This window comes from Paroedura picta, chromosome 6 (genome assembly GCF_049243985.1).
Source record: "Paroedura picta isolate Pp20150507F chromosome 6, Ppicta_v3.0, whole genome shotgun sequence".
Taxonomy (NCBI): domain Eukaryota; kingdom Metazoa; phylum Chordata; class Lepidosauria; order Squamata; family Gekkonidae; genus Paroedura; species Paroedura picta.
The window spans coordinates 92,137,294-92,162,307 of NC_135374.1; the positions used below are offsets into that span (position 1 = coordinate 92,137,294).

The window sequence follows — 25,014 nt, forward strand, 5'->3', positions numbered from 1 at the left end:
CGGTGTTTCATCATGATGATAAAAGTGTCAACATCTTCCTGACCTTCTCCGGAACCATCTGCTAGGGCTCATTCCACACATATTAAAAAATGCGTTGCACAGGAAAATCCAGCTGCAAAAGTCCCCAGAAAGTGCATTATCCAACTTGTGTGGAACGAGCTTTGGTGGGAGTCACAACAGAAAATGTTCATGTATGGGCAACTGTTGATCTTATCCATTTGTAGGGTGGCATCTTCAAGAGGTTTTGCTCAGATGAGTGAAGCTGTAGTAGCTGGACTTACCAGAGGAGCCTGCAGATATGAGGGTTCTGTACCATGAATGATTTTATATAGTCTCTTCAGAGACCATGCATGGAAAGATGGTTCATAAAACCTTTAATTAAGGAGCATCTGGCTACTGTTCTTCCAACAGAAGTCGTTGTGTTTTTAGTTGGCCCTTATGGTCACTCCAAATCCCCCCCCCAGTGTAGCCAGCTGTGCAGAGCTCTGACGGCCATATAAAACAGCTATAGACCTTCTTCCTCCACCGCCCAGAACAGCTTTTTATATTTTTCTCAAAAGATGAATTTGAAATGTATACTGAAAAAAATATGTAATTGAGTAAACATATGAAGTACCCAGAAACATTTAAAATCAAATTCCTGCCTGAACCATGGAAAGAAGGGTCAAAACTGCACTGGATTCAGAACGAGGTATGTCCAACCGTTATGTTCAAAGGCCAAGAGAAGCAAAGCTTACCCCAAAACAGAAAAAAATGCTCAATCTCCTATATGTGTATATCCATATGCAACCTGAGTTTTCAAATGGATTCCTTAAGTAGTAGTCATTTTCCTTCCTCTATCCCCTTTGACCTTGCTTTCTTTTGTTGCCCATTCACAAAGATTTATTCCAGTATCACATTCATTGGAAACAATTATGTACTTTCTAAAATCATGATAGGCTGCCTGAATATTCTATCCTTTCTTATAATCGTCATTCCAGGCATAGGTCAGATAGTGCATGTGGACAGTTCATTTATTGATTTTTGATGCTCTCCTTGACTGGCTTGAGCCTCTTGTGGCGCAGAGTGGTAAGGCAACAGTCATGCTGTCTGAAGCTGTCTGCCCATGAGGCTGGGAGTTCAATCCCAGCAGCCGGCTCAAGGTTGACTCAGCCTTCCATCCTTCCGAGGTCGGTAAAATGAGTACCCAGTTTGCTGGGGGGTAAACGGTAATGACTGGGGAAGGCACTGGCAAACCACCCCGTATTGAGTCTGCCATGAAAACGCTAGAGGGCATTACCCCAAGGGTCAGACATGACCCGGTGCTTGCACAGGGGATACCTTTACCTTTTACCTTTGACTGGCTTGACCTCCTTTAGTTTCTTCTGGAAGTTCCTGTTCGTTTTATCTACTGACCTGTCCCACAGCTGCAACTTTGCTAAGTTTCCATAGGCTGTAAAAATAAATGCCAGCCTTTGGTTGATATGAGAGATTAACTCCATTCTTGAAATACATATCCCTTTAGTAATTGAAACAAAGAGGTATATTTATTTAGAACATGTTCATTTTTTCCCTTGCTGGAGGAAAAATCACGATGCAAAACAATTCTTTCTTATCAAGCAAGTGAATATTGTGTTTATTTTTTTACAGGGGTATTACATTTGCAATATGCAAGGACCAGATCTACTGCTAGGTAACAATACACCTAACAGCAAATATGATTTTCAGATAATGGATTCCTGTAATATCCATTTTTTTTCTGGACTAACATCATTACAAAATACTTTCAGCTGTATTTGTTTCACTGGATTCTGGCATCCCATTTTTATTGCTTTATTTGTAGGGTGGTTTTGAATACACAAATGCTGGAATAAACTTTTAGCACTGCAAATGATGATTTCTCAAATTAGACAGGGGTACTTTAAATCACTTTTACATCAGCTTCTAATTTTATAAGTGCCTTTATCTAGAGAGTTCTATTAAGTGAAGTGTTTTCCCCCTGAACGGGACAAACAACCTAGTTATATGCATCTCTGGTAATCTGTCTGCCCCAGCAATATTTTCTGCAAATTTATGGCATCATCAAAAAGGGGGAGAATATATTAAAGTCTTCTCACTCTACTTCATCTTCTCCCTTTTTAACCAACCCCCTCCTCACAAAAGTGCCTAATTACGGAAAGTGGACAATGAACCGTTATTATTTATCTTATTTTTAAAAAAGCAGTAACAAGTAGAATAAATTATTTACATTAAGAAATTGGAAGACAGTGGCCAACATTGATAATGTCTGCATTCATCCTCATATCGTCTTAATGAAATCGAGATAGCAACCCATAGAACATACAATCTTCTAAAATTTTACTGTTTTAAGGAGCTATGTTATATCTGAGGGAACAGTTCTCCCCTTCCACTGCACCCCAAAATATCACCCCTCTCAAATGTTCTTGGATCAACAGTGCAAGAGCTATTTCGGGGTGTACTTCTGGCCATGAAAACATTGCATTGGGTCCAAGCCAAGTTCTGTATCTTGGTCTTTTCCACATGGCAGCTCTTACCTATGGAAGCCTCAGTGTGGCTGCTGCTAGTGATGCAACATCCCGGAAATGGGGATTATGCCATTTTAAGGAGAAGGAGAAGGAAATGCTCCTGCCCATGGTAACGCCGCATGAGAGCCAAACCACCATCTTTGAAACACCTTTATATTTTCACATTGATGTGGCTTCTGAAGGGTGTTCCACCAACTATCATATGACTGAATAAACAGAGTTAGAATTCAACAGTAGCCACATTTTCTTCCTGGCTACATCACATAATTATTTGTGTGTCAACCAGGACAAAAGAATAATATTGAAAGAGATACTCACTATGTGTCGTGCTGCAAATACACCATCAACTATTGCACAACAGAAAGCTGCCACCACTCCAAAGCTGATAAACACGATAGATGCTATCAGCTAGAAAGAGAAAAGCAGAATTCATTACGTGTTCTATACAACTACCCAAATATGATTATGAAATAAGTTATTTTAGTGTTTGCAGTATGTCATGTGCACATTTGATGATTCAATGTACAGATTTACTGCAGAAATAGGAAAGGGAGATTATGATGCAGAATTCCTGGCAATAGACACTTTCAACTTGTATGTAACCTAGCATATAAAAAGTTCTTCAATACTCTATTTTTGTACTGGGAGCCTGAAGCATTATGCAATGATTTAAATTTTTTGAAACTTATTTTTAACTTTTAAAAAGTAAAAATGGACAAATTATTATTGTAAAGCTGTGTTCAAATGCACTGAAGGACCACAGGCAAACTTTTCAGATGCAAGTGACCAGTTTGTAAAGCAGGAATAAGGAGGGTGTTCTGTATTAGACACATTGCACCAGGGGTAGTCAAACTGCGGCCCTCCAGATGACAGGGGCTCCTGGGAATTGTAGTCCATGGACATTTGGAGGGCCACAGTTTGACTACCCCTGCATTACACAGTCTGCTTAGGAAAGACCTCTCTATGCAGCAAAATAAGGTGGCATGAGGGGTAACACTCCAGAGTGCCAGAACTAATTGTCTCATTTTCACATTTTAAATGCAACAAATATTCCCCAATATGAAAACCTCTCTGCAAGAAGAAATCTAGCACAGCTGGGAACAATTATGGAGGTATTTTTTATTTGCAGGGAGACTTTCAAATAAATACTGTCTATTCTAACCAGTTTATTTTAGTTACTGTCCAATGACTATAATAAACAAGGTTAGAATGTTGGACTGAGATCTGCAAAACTTAGGTTTGACTCCCCACTATTTCATGGGAGGTAATCACTCTCTCTCAGCCTAATGGACCTCACATAGCTGAGGTAAAGATTAAACACAAAGACATGTGAAGCTGCATAACAGTGAACCAGGCCATGAGACTATCAGAGTCAGTGTTATCTACTCAAGCTGGCAGTAGCTCTTCAGTGGTCATTCACATTACCTGCCACTTGCACCTTTTAACTTTTAACTTCTTCATGCAGAGCAGATGCTCTACTGCCACTGAACCACAGACCCTATCCTAAAGGAGAAAATTGAAAGAGGGGGGAAATGCTGCCAACTGGGAACAAAAGCAAAGTGTAAATATTTAAATAACCAAATATCAGCCATTTCCCATATGTATTTGTATGGTGAGCACATTGTAAAGTTAGCAGGCATATTGCTGTATCTCCATCCATAAGTGCATGAGGTTTATCAGTATCTGGTAGAACTGTGACCAAGAAAACACATTTATTACTATGGAAACAACATAGATATAATATCCTGATGGAAGATATTAAATGACTGAAATTCTTTACAGCCTGTTGGAGGTGGTGCTATCAGGATATAGGGACATGTACTGTCAAGCTGGGGGTGGATGCTGTTCGTTAAAGGGTCAGAGTTGTCAAGCAATTTACCATGATATCATGGCAAGCCTGTTAGCTGATTCCCCACCCCACCCCCAAACACAAATGTGCCGTAAAGTATGCTCCACCTCATACTGTGGAAATTAAAATATATGAGATCTTGCACTAGTACCCATTCCTCAGCTATTAAGAAGTCTTATCGCTGCAATAGGCACCAAGCCTCACAATTTATGCGCTGTCACCTTAGCCTTTCCAAAGGTCGGCGCCTTGGTAATAGCAGTGTTGTAATTGAGACCTCACTTTTGGATGGTTACAGCACAGAAGATACAATTATGTCATAGGTACTGGGTGTTCATTATTCATTAATGTCTATTCTAGCTGTAGCACTTGCTACAATTACAATGGATTTCTAATGAGGAAAGAGTTTTGTAATTACCCAGCTGTGGAATCATCCCTTGAGGGAAGAAAGGCTATTTATAAGATCACTTAATTAGCTTCCCTTCAAGCATTCTGTTGCTCAAGCGATCATCAAAATGGATAAAAAGTTATAAAAGGGATAAAGTGGATAAAAAGTTATAAAAACACCCTGCCCCAGACATAATAAAGTTCAAAATATGGGTTTTGCTACTAAGATGTGTATTTATTTTGTTATTCTGTTTATGTGTTTATGGGTTTACTGTAAACCACCATGAGCCAACTTGGTCCAGGAGTGCCGGTTAATAAATTTAAATGTATATAAATATAAATAAATATAAACGTATATCATTTACAAGGTGACGTAGCTATTTTGTTGTCTTTCAACCCAACTGAGTTTCTTTTTTTAAAATTCAGTTACTGCTTAGACCAGGGGTACTCAAACTGCGGCCCTCCAGATGTCCATGGACTACAATTCCCATGAGCCCCTGCCAGCATTTGTTGGCAGGGGCTCATGGGAATTGTTGTCCATGGACATCTGGAGGGCCGCAGTTTGACTACCCCTGGCTTAGACTTTTATCAGTTAAATAAGAATTGGAAATGCAGATATCTAGGTAAACCAGCTCCCTCATTCCATCATTGTCTTGCATGATGAAGGGCAGAACTCTGTATGAACACTGCAGAGAGGAACAGGATCAATTCTTACTGCAGAAACAATCAGCAGATGTAGACGCATCACTGCATCCTTCGCTCCTGAACTCACAATTCAGCAATTCTTTGAACTACAATAAATCAATTATTTAGTTCATTCAGTGAGTTAATGTGAACACTATCTTCTAGCCCTATCTAGAGCCCCCATGGTGACTCACAGCAATTTGAAAAATGTTTATATAACAGGGACACAATAAAAATACAATAAATATATTATGCAGTTCAGCCTTTCTCAACCTTTTTACCATTGAGAACCCACTGAAACATTCTTCAGATTTCAAAAAACAAACAAACCCAGAAGTGATGTCAGCAGGCCACACCTTCCTGCCACGTCCCTGGAAGTCACATGTCACCAGAAATGACATCACCCAGACACTCCCACCTTATGTGATTTCACCAGGCCACTCCCACAGCACAGGAAATGAAAGTACAGAAATATTTTCAGATGTTTTTTTAACAGAATCATATCTGCACTCTGGTCTGGCTACCAGTTTACTCTTCTTCACCAAAGGGAACCTGCATTAGGAGCCTGCTAATACAGGGCGGGGACAGGCCTATGCCACTCCACACACACACGCCCCCACCCCCGCACCTAAATTAAAATGGAAGTACTTATTTCACTGGACCCCAGTCGCTACCACATGTGACAAGCCTCGGCCAAAAAGGGTCTGTATGGCCGGGGGCCCTTCCCTTCCCATTCCCTCCAGGCCCATCACTGGTAGGGGTTAACATGACTATAGATGGTCATATCACCTAATAAATGTTTTTTTAATATATATATATATATATCAAAACCTAATTAATCCCACCCAATCAGCAAAACCCTTCTGAGGCTGTCATGAAACCCTGGTTGAGAAAGCCTGATGTAGTTCTCCGTTCTTTGAGATCAAATACTTGTTTGTTTTCTTGTGCAAATAAGAACATACAAAGAGCCCTGCTGGATTAGACTAGTGATCTACCACCGTCTACTAAGACCAAGACATTTATTGGTTTTGGTCTTGGCAAGTCTACTTTTAATATATTCGCTAAAATCAACTGGCATTAATGTTTCTTTGCATTCCCAGCCCTCTTAGAAACAGGAGCCCAATGGTGGACCTAGGTGTCCAACTGAGGTTGCAATATTACTTTTTAGTATTCTGTACTATTATAGACCTGATTGCTATATTATTTTATGATAGTGATCATGCTCCCTTGCTTTCAGAACTAAGGTTAGGTAATGATAATTCATCCTTGGTGAATAGTTCTGTGAAAAATATTAATTTGAATTCTAATAACATCTCTCACAGAACCAGGAAATGATCCTTAATTATGGTTCAGATGACTGAGGGCCTTTCCACATGCCATTAATGTAGAATCATATTTACCTTATGATGACACTATATTTTTGGTGTTTTGCACGATTTCACCAGCCTCCTGTGTTTAGTCAGCAAACCTAAAGCAACATTCTCCATTTTACCACGTGAATTGGGGAATTGCATAAAATGGATTCCCCAACCTAAAAAGCATGAGCTACAGGAGGGCAACCAGCAGGCAACATGCTAAAGAAATGTATGTAGACAAATAAGTGCTATCTCCGCCTCCAATGTCCCGTCCTCACACTTGCCTCCCTCTCCCTTCTTCTGGGGACTTTTTTTTAAAGCAAACTGCCTGAAGCAACAAATAGGTGTACAATTGTGCAGGCAAAAAAAAAAATCCTCCAAAGTTGTCACACAAAGCATGCCTCTCTAAGGTCCACCCCCCCCCCCCAAATCAGGAATGAGATTAATTTTTTTAAGATTCCAGACTCGTGATTATAAAAAGTACTACGCATCTATGATTAGATGCATGGGCATTTCAATGGAGAAGTATTTATTTAAAAAGAATGAGCAGGCATCATGGGCCCTTTAAAACACTGAACAAGGGGATTGGCTGCTTGGCTTGACTGACAGGCAGAAGAGAGTTGCATGTAAAGTGTGTTGCTATCTTCCACCATTTCATGCAGGCATGTGGAGTGTAAGAAGCGCGAAAAGGTGGCAGAGACAGGAAGAAGGTGAGGAATGGCTGAAGGCGCAATAATATTTAGCGGTACGCCATTTCGCTGGCGTGACGCTATTTTTTTCTATGTGCAGAAGTGCCCTGACTTAGCTTCAATTCTTGGAGACTTAAGAGGAACTTTATTCTGTTCTAACTTGGCAAAAATTGCTTTGTGCTTCATGTTATCATAATAGTAAAACCTTTTGGCAAAAGTGAACACAAGTAACAAACCCTTTCTAAGAAAACAAAACTCCACATATATAAATGAATCTTTGGGGAAACTATTTTACCACTCTTTTAAATGAGAAAGAATCCACCATACTTTCGTCTTCTACTCTCCTTCTAAATAATTTTTCCAAATGGTCACTGGTTGAATTAGAGGAATTTTTTCCTTTGTAAAAGGATTAAAATCCAGTAAGACTGGCCAACACTGAATATCCCCATAAATTGCCTCCTATTTTAGAAGAAGAAGCTGCTTTTCTCTACCCGAAGGAGGCTCAAAGCAGCTTACAATCGCCTTCCCTTTTCTCTCCCCACAACAGACTCCCTGTGAGGTAGGTGAGGCTGAGATAGCCCTGATATTACTGCTCAGTCAGAACAGCTTTATCAGTGCTGTGGCGAGCCCAAGGTCACCCAGCTGGCTGCATGTGGGGGAGTGGGGAATCGAACTTGGATCACCAGATTAGAAGTCCGCATTCCTAACCACTACAACAAGCTGGTGTAGTGATAGATTTGTGATAGATTCAACTGGAAATATCCTGAAAAATGGTGTGAAGCATTTATTGTCCCCACATCATTCTCTAGGCAATTTTAGACCAATATGTAACAGGAAAGCTGTATGCAGCCCATTTATATCTAGCACCTCAGCACTGGAGTGACAATTTTTCAATACTAGGTCCAGAACAAACTGCCTTTTAAAAGGGCTCATGTACTATATATCATACATATGTGTTCTCCTTTCTTGTTGAGAAATATTCCTCACATCCCAAGGGGAAAATGTTTACTGTTTTTATAGATTTTAGAGAGGCATTTGATATCATCTCACACAGCAGTCTTTGGATCAAATTAAACCATTTGGGAATTCCTAAACAATTATTACATCAAATTGTTTCTTTACACACCTCACCTTTATGAGAATACAATGTCATATATCTGTCATATTCTTGACAAGCTCTCAGAAAGACCTAATGTCCTCTGCATTTTAATTTATCTCTTATTTGGGATAACCGATTTGAATAAATAGATTGTACTGTAACTTAGGAGCCTCTTGTGGCGCAGAGTGGTAAGAGAGCAGACATGCAGTCTGAAAGTTCTGCCATGAGGCTGGGAGTTCAATCCCAGCAGCCGGCTCAAGGTGGACTCAGCCTTCCATCCTTCCGAGGTCAGTAAAATGAGTACCCAGCTTGCTGGGGAGTAAACAGTAATGACTGGGGAAGGCACCGTCAAACCACCCCATGTTGAGTCTGCCATGAAAACGCTGGAGGGCATCACCCCAAGGGTCAGACATGACCCAGTGCTTGCACAGGGGATACCTTTACCTTTACTGTAACTTAAGAAAGTAATTGGTTTCTTAACCTCACTATATATGCTAACCTACGTTCTCAGTAATCCCTCAAAGAGGCCAAATGTCCTCTGTATTTTAATTTATATCAATTGGAATAATTGATTTGAACAAGTAGATTATATGTAACTATGACCAGTATAATGCACTGTCATTTGGAATGGTATATATATATATATGCTTTTCTCTGCTTTGTGAACAGGAACAGCCAAATGTTCTACTTCAAAGAAGCTGATGCCCTAAGATGCTTCCAGGCTTGAGAGGAAAGGCAGGGGGCAGAAAGGCAAGATCTCAACTAACTGTTGTCAACAATTGATTATCTAGTCACCCATGATTCTCTTAATGGAGACATATTTATTGAACTCAAGATATTTCTCATACAATTCAATCTCAAGTGAACACAAACAAATCAAAATTGTTGTTTTCCCCCCATTTATCTCTGGTATCTAATTACCATTTTGTTAATTTACCCTCACACTTGCCTATAAAATCATATTTTAGGGAGGTTCAGTAGGTCTGTTTTGTTTTCCATTCAAAGTCTGTTCGATATAACAGGATCATGAAAGAATTTTTTCCCTGTTAAACATATTAGGTGGGCAGAGAGGATTTTGTGTTTCTCCTTAAGACGAGCATTCACACCTTAGAACCCACCATGGTCAAACACCAACCATGAGTGCAAGACAGTCCACCAAAGATTCCCTGCATATATTCTGCAGATTTTAATTACTGGGTGACTCAATAGTACAGTGTGAAAGCCCTCAAAAATTTTAAATTTGGATTCTAATGTAGAGGATTGACTTGATTTTAATCCTTTTGTATCACTGCTTTTAACTTCATATTTACTGGTCAATGACCATGAATAAACTTGACTTGACAGTCCACCAAAATCATGTTTTTGCTTTCTGTCAGCACACTAATATTATCAATCATTTGAAAGGGCTCCAAGAAATACTGGCAATCTGCATTCAGCTGGGAATGTCACAAGATATACAGATTTGATCTATAGGAAAATTATATGTGAATGAGTCTTGGAGTAAAGAGAGGGATGCTCTGTGAGCTTAATGGCCTTCAACTCAATATCGTCCCTGTGATTTTGTAAAATCAGTGGCAAGTTGATTCCAACAAGAAATGCCTGAAAACATGGCTCGTGTGAGTGGTCTAGGAATGTAACGAGCAGTTCACAGGATTGCACCCTTTTTTCTGTGACCTAAAACATTGCAGTACTTCAATTCATATGAGCAAGAAGATTATTTCATGTTAGTTGTCTTCACTTAAATGAACAGGCTTTTAGTCTCAAGCCAGCCTCTGACATCTTAGTGGAGCTGATTCTGCGATGCCAAAAAATAAGAAAGACTGTGGTATGGAACAGAGAAACACAATTTGCAACCAATGTTAGAAAGCAACATTTCAACAGTCATGCTGTGCTACTTGATACTCCCCTTGGTTAAGCATGATTACAAGTTAAGCCTACCAAAAATATAATCAAGAAACACCCACCTGCCATTAAAGAAAAAAATAATAAAATTATAAATCTATATAAGAGTACGGAACACCAGCCAAGGCACTGCAGCTGCCTATCAGCCAAGGAGTTCCATTCACAGATGCTCCTTTATTGATTAAATTGAGATGAGCACATTTCGTGGCTTTAACTACATTCCCTGTTGAGGTCAACAAAGGCAGCCATAAGAAGGAAGCTAAAACCATCCCTGTAATGCTTAAATAATCAGATTATTAAAAGGCCAAGACAAATGTCTTGCCATTGTTTGGGTTTTTTGTTTTACTTCTTAATTTGAACTTTGGAGTTAATAAAGATGAAGGTACATTCTGCTGTTTGATGCCTGTGCAGGCCTCTGTTTTTATGGATTATTTTAATGGTTGGTGGTTATGACCTGACAGGGGGGGGGGCTTGCAAGAACTCTTAGGAGAGGAGGCACAGTGTTATCCCCTACCCTGCTGGTCCTTGTGATCCTTGCTGTGATAGGCTACACCAAGCCTTCCCACCCATGCCAAAACTTCCACCAGACACCTAAAGAGGCTTCCAGTAAAAATCACATTGAGTACGCCTTCCACTTCAAAACATGCAATCACCTAGCTGGCCACTGCTTGGCACACAAAGTTTATGGGTTCTGCTTTTCATTCTAAGTATCCCACCCACACTCTGACCAGCTGACCAAGTATGGAACAGCAGTGTCTCAAGACCCACCCTCTGAGCCAAGCCACCCCCACTCAAGTGGTTGAGCTGCTATGACCAAATGTCATTAGATTTTCTTTTGCATCTTTTGAGTAATCTGATTTCTTATTGAGTGCAAGAAACAAATCAAAAGTAAATTGATCATCAGTAATGCATATGTACCTTCTGCACAGAAACAAGTAGAGGAAGTATTCTAATAAACCATGCAGCCCAATTCTGAATATGTTTTCTCATAAGTACAACTCACAGCATTCAGTGGTGTAACTGTGCCAAGGATTGTAAAGGTAAAGGTAAAGGTAAAGGTATTCCCTGTGCAAGCACCGGGTCATGTCTGACCCTTAGGGTGACATCCTCTAGAGTTTTCATGGCACACTCAATACGGGGTGGTTTGCCAGTGCCTTCCCCAGTCATTACCGTTTACCCCCCAGCAAGCTGGGTACTCATTTTACCGACCTCAGAAGCATGGAAGAGTGAGTCAACCTTGAGCCGGCTACTGAGATCGAACTCCCAGCCTCATGGTCAGAGCTTAGAATCATAGAATCATAGAGTTGGAAGGGGCCATACAGGCCATCTAGTCCAACCCCCTGCTCAATGCAGGATCAGCCCAAAGCATCCTAAAGCATCCAAGAAAAGTGTGTATCCAACCTTTGCTTGAAGACTGCCATTGAGGGGGAGCTCACCACCTCCTTAGGCAGCCTATTCCACCGCTGAACTACTCTGACTGTGAAAAGTTTTTTCCTGATATCTAGCCTATATTGTTGTACTTGTAGTTTAAACCCATTACTGTGCGTCCTTTCCTCTGCAGCCAACGGGAACAGCATCCTGCCCTCCTCCAACTGACAACCTTTCAAATACTTAAAGAGGACTGTCATGTCCCCTCTCAACCTCCTTTTCTCCAGGCTGAACATTCCCAAGTCCCTCAGCCTATCTTCATAGGCCTTGGTCCCTTGGCCCCCGATCATCTTTGTCGCTCTCCTCTGTACCCTTTCAATTTTATCCACGTCCTTCTTGAAGTGAGGCCTCCAGAACTGCGCACAGTACTCCAGGTGTGGTCTGACCAGTGCCATATACAATGGGACTATGACATCTTGTGATTTTGATGTGATGCCCCTGTTGATACAGCCCAAAATAGCATTTGCCTTTTTTACCGCTGCATCACAATGCCTGCTCATGTTTAGCTTACAATCCACAAGTACCCCAAAGTCTCGTTCACACACAGTGCTACCTAGAAGCGTATCCCCCATCCTGTAGGCATGCTTTTCATTTTTCTGACCCAGATGCAGAACTTTACACTTATCTTTATTAAATTGCATCTTGTTCTCATTTACTCATTTTTCCATTGTGTTCAGATCTCGTTGAACTCTGTCTCTATCTTCTGGAGTATTTGCCAGTCCTCCCAATTTGGTGTCATCTGCAAACTTGATGAGTAGTCCCTCCACCCCCTTGTCTAGATCATTAATAAATATGTTAAAAAGTATCAGACCGAGCACCGAGCCCTGAGGTACCCCGCTATTCACCTCCCTTCAGTCTGATGAAATACCATTGACAACAATTCTTTGAGTGTGGTTCTCTAACCAATTCCCTATCCACCTGACTATCTGAAAATCCAGATTGCAGTCCTTCAATTTATCCATCAGAACATCATGGGGACAGCATGTCTGCTTCAGACTGCATGTCGGCTGCCTTACCACTCTGCGCCACAAGAGCCAAGGATTGTAGTTTTAGTTATTTACAGGCACATTTTTAGGTCCTCAGACAACTTACCCACCAAAACTACCTGGCAAGAAAAAAACTGTATAATATTTGAGATGCCAACTATATATTTTAATCCACCCTTCCTCCAAGGAGTTCAGAATGACATACATCTTCCTTGCTCATTTTTGCCTCACAATAACTCTGTGAGGGAGGTTAGTCTGAGAGAAAATGGTGAGCAGAATCTTGTACCTTTTACTGATTTTAACCTTTTCTGAATATCACCAGGAACTGCTATGAAAAACGGATGCATTTCAGGATTATATTCAGGGCTACCTTCACTAATAAGTGGATTGTACATTTCCTCCTTTTTATTTAAATTAAGCCTATTTAGATTTTAAAAACAGGATTTAAATGTATAGCTTGCTTACCATTTGTTTCCGATTCTCTACCAGATGGATACCAATAATCCCTAGGAAGGATCCAAAGCCAAGCTATGGCAAACAACAAACCAAGAAAAATAGGTTATATTGGCTCTTTCATACAAGATACAATTAATTTTCGGTATACAGAAAAAGACAGTGATACCTTTTCTGCACAATCACTAAGGCCCAGGCCAGCGTTCATCTGATTGTGGGGCTAATGCACACTTCCAGATGGCACCAGCTCAGGCCTGGCATAGGCCTTGCCTGACTCAGGCCTTCTGTAGCCCTGCAGCAAAGGAATGCAGATATATCCGCATTCTCTTTTTGCCCTGGGTGCCAATGGGGTCTATGTCAGGGCAGACCTGTGTGGCAGGGGAAGAGTTGGGCCATCCAGGTCCGGCTCCTCCCTAGACTATGGTGTCCCAGAAGGGACTGAAAATGCCCAGTCAATGCCACTGTAACACAATCCCACAATTTTAAAAAATGCCCTGTACCACCGCAAAGACGATGGAACCTCTCTGCTCCGGCTGCATTGTCTGGAGGCACAAATACAGGGAAGACCCAATGGGGAAAATGCTCCCCTGTCTGGATTGAGGAAGAGGTGGGGAAAAGTGCCCCATCCCAAACACCCGTCAGCATCCCGGCATGGTGCCGCCAGTGCGGAACAGGCATGAGCAAAGTGCCATACTTTTATTAGTCAAGAGCCTCTTTTAATAGGTTGAATCCAACCCAAAATAGTAATTCTGACCTATTCCCCGTCCTGCTACAAGATCTCCTCATCTCATCCCTCAGGAGCAGCAGATTTTGTAAAGTAGTGGGCTGTGGTTGGAAGAAAGAGACAGGAACGTTCCATTTTAATGAAAAATTTAGCCTGCATCCTGTCCACTGTTTCTTAATCATTGTTCAGTAGATCAGGATTATGCAAGACAGAGCTCTTCTGCCAGGCGTACGGTTGAGACCAGAGCAAAGTCCCGACATTCCAAGTCAGGATCCCCAAAGTCCATCAGACCGGCTCCCACCCTCACTGTAAGAGGACGTGGCCTCTGGCTGAATGAGGTGGGATAGGTTTGGCTATAGAGGATGTGACCACTGCTGCCTTGTTGTTGTTTAATTGTTTAACTGGGTAGCTTTAATTGGGTCTTACTGTATTTATGTTTTATCGAGTGAACCGCCGCAAGACCAGTTGGGAAGCAGTGGTATATAAATTTAAAAATAAATAAATAAAAATAAAGATTAGAGAATTTGCTGTAATGGCAAACTTACCTAATTAAGGACATAGAATGTTAGAGGAATTTCATGACTGCTGGGACTTCTTTTTAGAATTTGTGGATAAACAGAATTAATAAGCAGATCACTATTTCTTTCCTTTTGATTGTTATATAATGATAAATATTATCTGTATTAGGGAAAATATTTGTGCCGTGGAGACATATTCTATTCAGATGTATGACATAATTTGATGGTTTCAATAAAATTTATGTTCTACTATGCATTACATCTGTCATATACTCTTTAATCTTTTCCTTCGGTATTACTTTATATTTCTATCTTTCATCTTAATAAAAAAATATATTTTTTAAATGGATTATACAGTTAGTTCAAGAACTCATCCATGGTTGGGTCCATCTCAGCTACAATGCTATGTTCTCTGCACTGTAAATGCTGCTGACCAAGGTTGATGATGTTAGCCATTCAGTTGAGTCTGACTCTTGGCGATCCTATGGCTCAGCTGTCACCATGGTTAGATTAATATTAATAAGAGTTTGCAAGGCTATCAAGTTTTCATCTGAGCATAGGATATAATTCTACATTATAGAGAGCCAGTTTGGTGTAGTGGTTAGGAGTACGGACTACTAATCTGGTATGCCAGGTTCCATTCTGCACTCCCCCACATGCAGCCAGGTGGGTGACCTTGGGCTCATCACAGCACTGATAAAGCTGTTTTGACCGAACAGTGATATCAGGGCTCTCTCAACCTCACCCACCTCACAGGGAGAGGAAAGCGAATGTGACTGTAAGGCGCTTTGAGCCTCCTTCGGGTAGAGAAAAGTGGCATATAAGAACCAACTCTTCTTCTTCTTCTATAGTTATCGTGAACAACAAAGGGGAAAGTTAGTTCACAAAGAAAGGACAAAGGAGATGATACAAGGCTTTGCATGATCCTGATAGTCTACCCACACTTAGAAGACTGAGAATGAGGCAAAGGGCTTTAGCAAGTCAAATATTTTTGCTTTTCCTGTAAACTAAAGGGAATTCAGTCTCACTATCACAAGCCCTTTTCAGGCATCCAATTGTGGATGTATAAATTCATGTTATCTACATTTACAATTGGTTGTGTGAATAATAGTACATGTGTTCTTTCTGATTTTAAACAGATGGATTAGTACCATGATAAATCTAGGATGTAAAGTGTGCATTTCTGTCAAAATGTCTAGTTATATCTCAGTGGTATGTTCACCATAAAATCATGCACAAATAGTAATTCTCAGGCTTTTAGTTCCCAACAGGGAAACAAATACAAATGCTATTTATATCATCATGATGTTTACTTTGTTTCTTTGGCAGTTCAGGAAGCTTTTAAACAACTACTGCCACAAACTTTCTGGTCATGGTCAGTGTAGCAAAAGTGAAAAAAAAAACACAATGGCAGCAATTCCATAGACAGGACAAATTGTGACTCTGCATGCTGGGATGCTATCTGGGAACCAGACGAGCACCTTAAGCAGAGTTATACCCTTCTAAGCCCATTGACTTTGACTGTCTTGGAGGGATGTAACTCTGCTTATAAGTGGAGGCCACTTATAAAGATCATACAAATATCTATTAGCCTACAAATAACCTATTCTTCTTGGGCTCCATAAATAGCCAACTTTTCTGCAGGAGAGAGAACAGAACTCCTTCCCTCAGTCTACTTGACCTCTCCCTATCAGACTCCATAATCATGCAGAAGGGCAAGAAGAGACAATAATGCCCCCTTCCAAAGATCAGCAGCTGGAACAGCCCTTATGTACTACAGATGATGTCTAGTTACATCCGAATGGTGTGGATTGATCACTTATCTTGGATCCCTACTTTAGGATCCCTACTTTATATAAGAAATTACAAGGATCACTGACTTCCAAAAGCTGCATTTTTAAAACCCTTTTGGTTTAGCAATCTCTGAACATGGATATCTTCTACTTTCACCTGACCCATAGACAGGATTTGTCCATTATTCAATAATTAATATATGTCTAATTTCTTTTGTATCCAGGCTTGAAATTGGCCATGATGGATAAAGGAAGCCAAAGGGGAGAGCTATTCTTTTCTTTCAATTTATCTTTCCTCTTCCAAGGGCAACTGCTCAGAACTATTGTACCATAAAATTTTAGATCTATCTTGGCAAACTGAAGACATATATGGATAACAGAGCATTCCATACTATGTAAACCAGTAAAGCGTTCTTAATTACTAGATCTAGAAGTCTGCAAAGACGACAGAACCAAACCAGGTTACCTAAACACAGTTGCTTGTTTTTGTACATTACAGGGGAAAAAATGAAATGCATTTAAATGTTTATGCACAGCCTGGAATTTTAAGTAAAAAAAGATTGCTCCAAGCTACCTGAGCTGTATGCACAGGTTTCATATGCAGGATCAAATATTATGGTAACCATAATAACTATTAACAAATAACATTAACAAAAATGAACATTCACTAATTAAATGAAGCACCTAAAATATATGGGAGGTTTACAGAATTGTTTCATTTCTTGGTTAATTTTCTTTTCCTAGGGATCAAAACATCTTCAATCACAGCACGATGCTGTAAAAAATAAATTATCTTACAGCACAGATAGATTAACTTGAGCTCATTTTATAATTAATGTACCATAAATCTATTTTTGTTAACTACAGTGGGAAATAATTGTCACTTAGGCTCTCCCTATTAAATATTACTCATGAGGGGGGAAATGCAGCTGATGCCACAACATTCCTCCTGATATTTCTAGCATGGTCTGCAGTCATCCAACCTGCCCTGAATGGTCCATATGCAAACTCTGACCTCAGTTTGCATATGGACATCTCACCTTCAAAACGTGTACTCTCTGTGTATTTTCTTCATGCACAAGTGTTCACACCCATTAACAACAGAGCAATTTCCCTCAATTTTCACAATACCTGCTCTTGGAACACAGACCATAGACCACAAAACATGATGTCACATTGACATCACAGCCAGAAACATGGATGCAGATGAAGTACCCCAACTGATTTACAATTGTTTCTGTTCATCCAGCGTGATATCCATGGATACTATGGTGTCTTCCAATGTATTTCCTGGCACTGACTTATTTCTCCCATGAAGAATCTCTTCCTCAAAGCTGAATCATTACTGACTTTCCTCCAGTAGAGTAGGAACTTGCTTTAGCCCATGAAGTATCCCTTTTTATGTTTTCAGGGTTCATCCATTTGGACCCAGCCGCTTCCATCACAGAAGGATGCTTGGCTTGGAACCTATTCACATTTTGTAGAACCTCACAGGGCTTTTGTGACTGGATTCCACCACCATGGTAACCTCCATTCCAGTAATTTTGTTGGGATACACACTATATATTCTCAGATTCGACAAAATCAGGGACCCCTGATCTAATTCATAGCATAGCATAATGGATACTGGAGTGCATGAAACATAATTTCTACTTCACTTACGATTATTCCTGGGTAATAGCCTCCCACGGTTACATTCTCTGTTCTTGTGGTAGCTGCAAGGCCGATGGTCAGTATGAAAGTAGATACGACCAACAAAGCAATAGTGAACCAAAGAGAGGTTTTCTTCCTTTTTGCGAAGTTCCCTACATACAAACATAAATAAATATACAGATAACATATAAAAGTTAACAATTCTAAGACAGTAAGTTTGCTGTCTTCATAGTTAGTATTACATTTGTTACTTTATTTAACAGTCCACTTACCCAGGCAGTCTTGGACAGGAGGGCAGTATTATTATGGAATTTATTTCCTTCAGATTTTGGATACCTAGAAGGTATCTCACAGTATGCTATAATGTGCAAGCCGGTTGACCACATTCAGTTACAGAAATGTTTAAGAACTCAGAAATAAGCTTGTGGCCACTGATGCCTCTGTTTTATCACAGGAATGTGGGATTTATCCAACTGACCCAAGATTCATGTCATGCTAAACCTCAAGAAGTTGATCTTTCCAGTCTTGGTGCACCATCCCAAAGAGAATCTGTCACCACCAGATTAGCCCTCTGAAAAGGAAAGTATCACTTTTATTCTCTTCAATTATACTTATTCAGATTAAGAATTCCAGAGATTCCAGGGAAGAATTCCAGGGCATTTACTGGGGATTGATTGAAGGGTTTTTTATGGCAATTGTTGTATTTTATTCTTTTACCGCCCCAGGCCGACAACATTGAGAGGAGTATAAATTAAAATATAAATAAATAAATAAACTTGGAGTGCATGGGTCAAGTTCAGCTTTAATGTAAGTATAGAATTAATACAACATACACTAATGTCATAAAAAAGAAAAGAAAAAGTTTACTGGAGCCTAAAGTCATTAGTTGCCCCAAATCAAAACTTACATTGACCAGAATTGTTTAATTGTCATTCAAGTACTCATGAAAAGACCTGAAGAAACCCCAAGCCAGCAGATTACAGATGAGTGTGTTGTGTTCTGGCTGTAATCAAAGAACCATTACAACTACACACTGCAAATTAAAAAAACGGCTATATTTTGCCGAATAATAGTGGTCCTGAAGATGGTCATATGGTCATGTTGACCTACCTACCCCCTCTCAAAATGGTCATTGATGGGCCTGGAGAGGGGGGGGAGGGGAGGGGCCCCAGGTGAGCATACCCACAGCTATGTTTCCCAACCATATTCTGCACAATTGTGCTACTGCTGGGGTTTCTTGAAGACTGAAGAATATTTCAGGGGTTTCTCAATGGTAAAAAAGTTGAGGAAGACTGCACTAGACTGAACAAGAAGAAGAAGAAGAAGAAGAAGCCTAATAGCATATAAAAGTACAATATAAGGAGGGAAAATGCAAAAGGATCCACTGCTACACTAGACTGAACCTCAAGAATGCTTGCTGCCTTCAATTCCCACTTCAGTCTTTTGGAGAGAAATGTCATTGAGCGTGATTGCACCACTTCTGGGGTTTCTCAAAGCCTGAAGAATGTTTCAGGGGTTTCTCAATAGTAAAAAGGTTGAGAAAGGCTGGTTTAGAGGGAAATGGAAAGAATAGATGGAGACTAACTCTTGTGAGAACTTGGACATTTGCCTGTCTTCCAATCATGCCATTTTCATACTGTGACAACATAAGTAGCTATAATTATGCTTTGCTTCCACTGCAAGGCAATGTAAGAGGGAGCTGTTACTTTTATACTGCCATTCTCTTGAACCCCATCCAGTGTGCAACATGCTCTAAAACTGGCTTTATAAGGGAAATGTTAAATCACCAAATATTCAACATATGCCCTTAGAAGTTCTGTATCAGAATCAGAAGTTCTGTATCAGAGACATTGTCTGTGAATGTTAGAATCTAGAGGTTTCATTCTAGCTGTACAAAGTTTAGATGTGACTCAAATGTGAGTTATATGTACTAGAACCTTTTTTCATACTTATTTTCCTTTTGTCAGAAATTCTTTATAGTGGCTCGCTTTTCATGATGCGATTGTAGCAAAGTTAAATTTGAACAGCTCGATTTTTTTTGCCCACAGCTGCTCACTGGACACCCATGCCTCATACAATATTGTATATCATGATAGCTATTTTGATGAGGAAACTTACACTGTTCAAACAAGTACAGCCGCCCTAAACTACAAAGATAAAATACCAGCTTCCTCCACCCAAACTCTCCACCCAAAGGGTCTAAATGACAGAAAATCCCTCAACATTTAAAACCCAGCAGCCCATACACCAAGCTCTTATCTAATTTCACAACCTGCTGAAAATGGAGTTTTAAAGTCCCTAAAGAGACTTTTGGGGAAGACTTTGAATCCACATGGAATTCAATACACAAGTAGCTGAATACTCATTGTTTAGTAATGCAAATGTATTTAAATGAAGTAACACCTTTACAGTGTGAGAAAAAGATAATCTCCCACTCACTAGAGTCATAATTCAGTCACCATCCTTTGTGTCAGACTCTGCGATGTCAGGTAAGGCAAGCAGATGACCACACCTCTTTCAGGTAAACAATACCTTTTAAATTATTTAAACATGTCTATGGGGAAATGGAAAGAGATTTCCAGAGTATCTATTCCCTTCAAGGCTTTTGGCCCTTTGGGTAGTCCAGTCATTATAGGAGGAAACTGGATAGCCAAAGAAATTATCCAATAAGAGATATCATTTACAATGGCATTTATAAACTCTTTAAAGCGCGTCATAGAGAGATAGACAGCTCTGTCTCTCAAATGTGGTTTAGCATCTCTACAATGGTTTCCCTTGAGTTGCCTTTGCTTACAGATAAAGTGCAATATCCTACTGAAACAGTCACAAAAGGAAATGAAGTAGGGTGCATTTATAAACACAAAATGTGAGAGTTAAAGCATGTTACTTTGTTCTTGGCCAATAAGACTATGTAAATAGATGTAAGCCTTTAAGAGATATTTTACAACAATTATATTGCTAGCCTTCTCTCCCTTCCACAATTGGCCTAGGTTTAGGAACACTGCAATCGAGGAGAATATAGTTTCTTAGTATCCTCTGTGAGGATTGTCCAGACAACAGAAAAACGAGGGGCTCGCTGAACCAATGTGGTGTAGTGCAGGGGTAGTCAACCTGTGGTCCTCCAGATGTCCATGGACTACAACTCCCATGAACCCCTGCCAGCAAATGCTGGCAGGGGCTCATGGGAATTGTAGTCCATGAACATCTGGAGGACCACAGGTTGACTACCCCTGATGTAGTGATTAGAGCAGCAGACTATAATCTGGAGAAACATGCGTGATTCCCCATTCCTCCACAAGAAACCTTGGGCCAGTCACAATTCTCTTGAAGTTCTCTCAGCCCCACCTACCTCACAAGGGAAAGGAAGGGAAGATGATTGTAAGCCACTTTGAGATCTCTTTGGGTAGAGATAAGTGGGGTATAAAATCCTTTTCTTCTTCTTCTTCAGTATTGGGGAGAGAAAGATATGGTAAAATATATGCCTGTGTGAGAGAGTTCTGGGCAGATTATATCATTTATACAGGAGAAGTACAATAGTTATGGTAGAAGAGACAACTCGTGTAGTAGTAGTTGGTTGGAAGAAGAATTGTACCTCTCAGCTGTTATGGAACAATGAGGAAAGCTGGCTCCAGAACTTTTAAAGAAGGAAGAACTACGAAATCTCCCATTTTTAAACTGCAGTCCCATTTTTAAATTAAAACGTGGGGCATTTTTGTTGTTGAGTATCAGTTCAGGTGTAAAGGGGCAACGATAGGTATGTGATCTCTAACAGTATTACAATCTAACGCTTTTTCATGAGAGGGATTCAGATGGAAGAGTTGCATAGAGAAATCCATTTTCAGCCACAGTGTATAGTTTTATTGATCCAAACAGAAGACAGTAGTGATACGTATCTGTTGATGGACAGCCATCCATCTACACGTCCAGATTCATTGGCCAGTTCTCTAGGGGCTATGGCTTGAGTGTTATTGGATGAAGCTGAATCCAGCTAAGAGAGAGGTCCTCTGACTGGGTTGATGAGTTCCCGATGAGTCAATGTAACTCCTGGCTCTTAACAGAGTTCAATTAACAAATTTGGCCACCGCCAAGAGCCTGGGTGTGACCCTGGACTCTTCTCTATCAATGGAGATCCAGGTCACAAATACTGCCCACCAGGCATTTTACCATCTTCAGCAGACACAGCAAGTAGCACCTTGGATGTCAGCATTTGACATTGCCACAGTGATCTATGTAACAGTCACCTCCAGACAGGACTACAGCAATTTACTCTACACAGGGGTGTTCTTGAAACTGCTCCAGAAACTTCAACTGGTCCAGAATGCAGCAGTGAGAGTCCTTAATGGGACCCAATAAAGAGCACATATTTGACATGTGCTCTCTCAGCTGCTACATCTATCTTTAAAGGGTTATACTTAATGGTTTTTTTATGGGAAGCTAGGAAATAAAATTACTATAGCCAGTTTCAGCGGGTTGTTCATGTTAATCCCATTAATGGTGCATTGTTTTCCAAAACCAAGTATTTTAAATGAATGTATTTTAAAGGTACTGTCAGATCTGTGTTTAGTGATTACTTCCTCAGCTGAAATTCTTGTCCAGCATGAAGAAACTAATTACTACTGAAAACCCAAAGACAGAACTCTCTACCAATCTAAACTCTATCATGAATCGATGCTTAATTCTTCTGTACATATCAAACATTCAGTTCTCTAGTTTGTTGAATTTTAAGGATGAGGGAAACCACAATTTGATGCCTTTATTAATTTAGCTACACAGTATCTCTGTGACTAGTTTGCTTAGGTGTCAATTGCTTCTCCAATAAATAATTTAATGACTGGTTAAAGTAACAGGATGCTCCTTTTGTTGGTATCTCATTGTTTAATTTTAAAGTATTTCAGCTGGAGAAGGGGCAGACTAAATAAAAGCATAGTTTGCTGCTTTTCTGTCTGAACTCAGGTAGATACAAGACAGAAGATGCAAGGAATCTTATGGCCATATACTGATACCATGGTAAGATTCCAGTGCATCATGCAGGTATTATATACCAACAAGAATCAATACACTTTTTAAAAACTTTATATTGGCTTTAATGGACATCACAAAAGCAACAAAATATCTGACCATTCTTCTGTGATTCATTTGTATTAATATATGAGGATAAAACTGGAGCAGTCAAGGACAGGAAAAATCTGAGTAAGACTATATCAGAGGTAATTTAGAAAAGCTAAAATGGAAATATAAATCCAGTTGTCACATGAATATCACAGCAGCTTTAACTGGACACATGGATAGAGCTTTTACTCTTTAACTAACCTTGACCCACTGCACCATAGACTTCTTGCAGGCAGAAGAATTTTTATTGGACTCAAAGATTAATGTTTCTGGCATTATCTATACATCTGGAAACCACTTTGAATGTCTGTCAAAAAGCAGTGTATAAGTCTTTTAAATGAAAGTGGGGCAGCTGTCCTAATATTTCCCACAATCACATCCAAATTTATATTTTCTAAGTAATGCTCTGTAAAATGGCGGTGGAAAGTACTGTCAAATCACAGATGACTTATGGCAGCCCAAAAAGTTTTCAAGGAAAGAGACATTCAAAGTTGGTTTACCATTGCCTGCCTCTGCCTCATGAGCTTGATATCCCTTGGATAGTCTCCAATCCAAATACTCTGCTTATAAGTTTCCAAGATTTGACAAGACTGGGCTAGCCTGGGCTATTCACGTCAGGGCATTCTGTAAAATAGATGTGTTTTTAACTTTGTTGCCTCCCTTCACAACTCCTTGGATCATGCCATGAAGCAGCCAGAGTTACTCAAGATTACCGTCCCTTTGCTCACCCAGTTAGGAAGCTAAAGAAAAGGTAATGCCACTGACATTTTAGTGCTTCCAATTCATTTTTATGTATTTTACTTCTAAACTGTATGAATCTGAGGGCAAAACCGGGAGGAAAACATTATTCCATATCACAGAATCTTGGAGGCAGGGAGTGTGTGAATATCTCCTAAGTGAAGACTGCTATATGCGGGGAGGGGGGGTGGTGGAGAGAGAGAGAGACTTTATTGCAGAAGCAACAGTCAACACAGGAATATCTTTGTATGGGGACCACTGACCTTTCCTGGAAAACTTACCAGACTTTCCTCCATTCGTTTTCTAAAAAGGTAGGCAGATACAAACCTGCTCAAAAAGTTACAGCTTTTACTAAAATCACCTTTTACACATTCCATATGTACATGTGCTGCAACTTACTCAGCAGTAAGTGAAATGCATTCTGCACATGTTCGAAGATATTCTCTTTGCTATGTTTGTTTCACATGCCCTGAAAACAGTGCCCTGGTGAATAAGAAATTTTGAGCTTCAGCTGAATGCATTTTTTTTTCTACAGGAATTATTCCAAGAAGCACTGACACTTTTTGAGATTAATTATAATTGTTTGCAAATGACAGAAACAGGTATGATGGAAAACCTATGTGTGGCTTTCAAAGAGAAGAGAACAGGAGAAGAGCTTTGTCCCCACATTCATGAATCTCATCCTAAAGCCCAGAAATGCATGTTTCTTCCCCAGGGAGATACATTTTCTCTTGCACCTCTTTTTGCTTTAGACAAGATGTAGAAGCATGATGGGAGGGAACATGAACCATTTGTGTTTGCACTCTCTCTCACTTGTATGAACTCAAACAATGTTAGAGGTATGCTTCAAGTGAAGTAATGCTCTTGAAAAGGCTGTTAGTACATATAAAACTGTACAAACTGTGTGCAGGAGAAGCCAGTGGTCACCCTGTGCGACATAGAACAAAATGCATCTGCGTACTTAAGGAAGCAGGATAGATGTTTTCAGTAGAACGCATGCTCTGGTTCTGTGCAGAAATTTTGTCACAGCCCTGTCATGTGCAGACAAGGGTCTAAATTCTATCCAAGTTACAAATTTCAATGAGCTATGGATCACATCCACCATCAATCAGTAGAAATTTTAAC

At 40.0% G+C, this 25,014-nt stretch overlaps 1 protein-coding gene across 3 annotated transcripts in view; it reads right to left on the bottom strand.

The window, feature by feature from the left end:
- The window catches only part of TMEM255B (transmembrane protein 255B), a 54,259-nt gene that overhangs the window by 28,237 nt on the left and 1,008 nt on the right, over window positions 1-25,014 (bottom strand). For 2 of the 3 annotated variants that reach the window (XM_077343671.1, XM_077343673.1), the window contains exons 2-4: window positions 18,052-18,194; window positions 13,367-13,429; window positions 2,844-2,933 (exon numbers count right to left, since the gene is read on the bottom strand). In XM_077343671.1, coding sequence (XP_077199786.1) covers window positions 2,844-2,933; window positions 13,367-13,429; window positions 18,052-18,194 — 296 coding nt within the window. The remainder of the gene's footprint in view (window positions 1-2,843; window positions 2,934-13,366; window positions 13,430-18,051; window positions 18,195-25,014) is intronic. The other variant, XM_077343672.1, reaches the window with a different exon arrangement.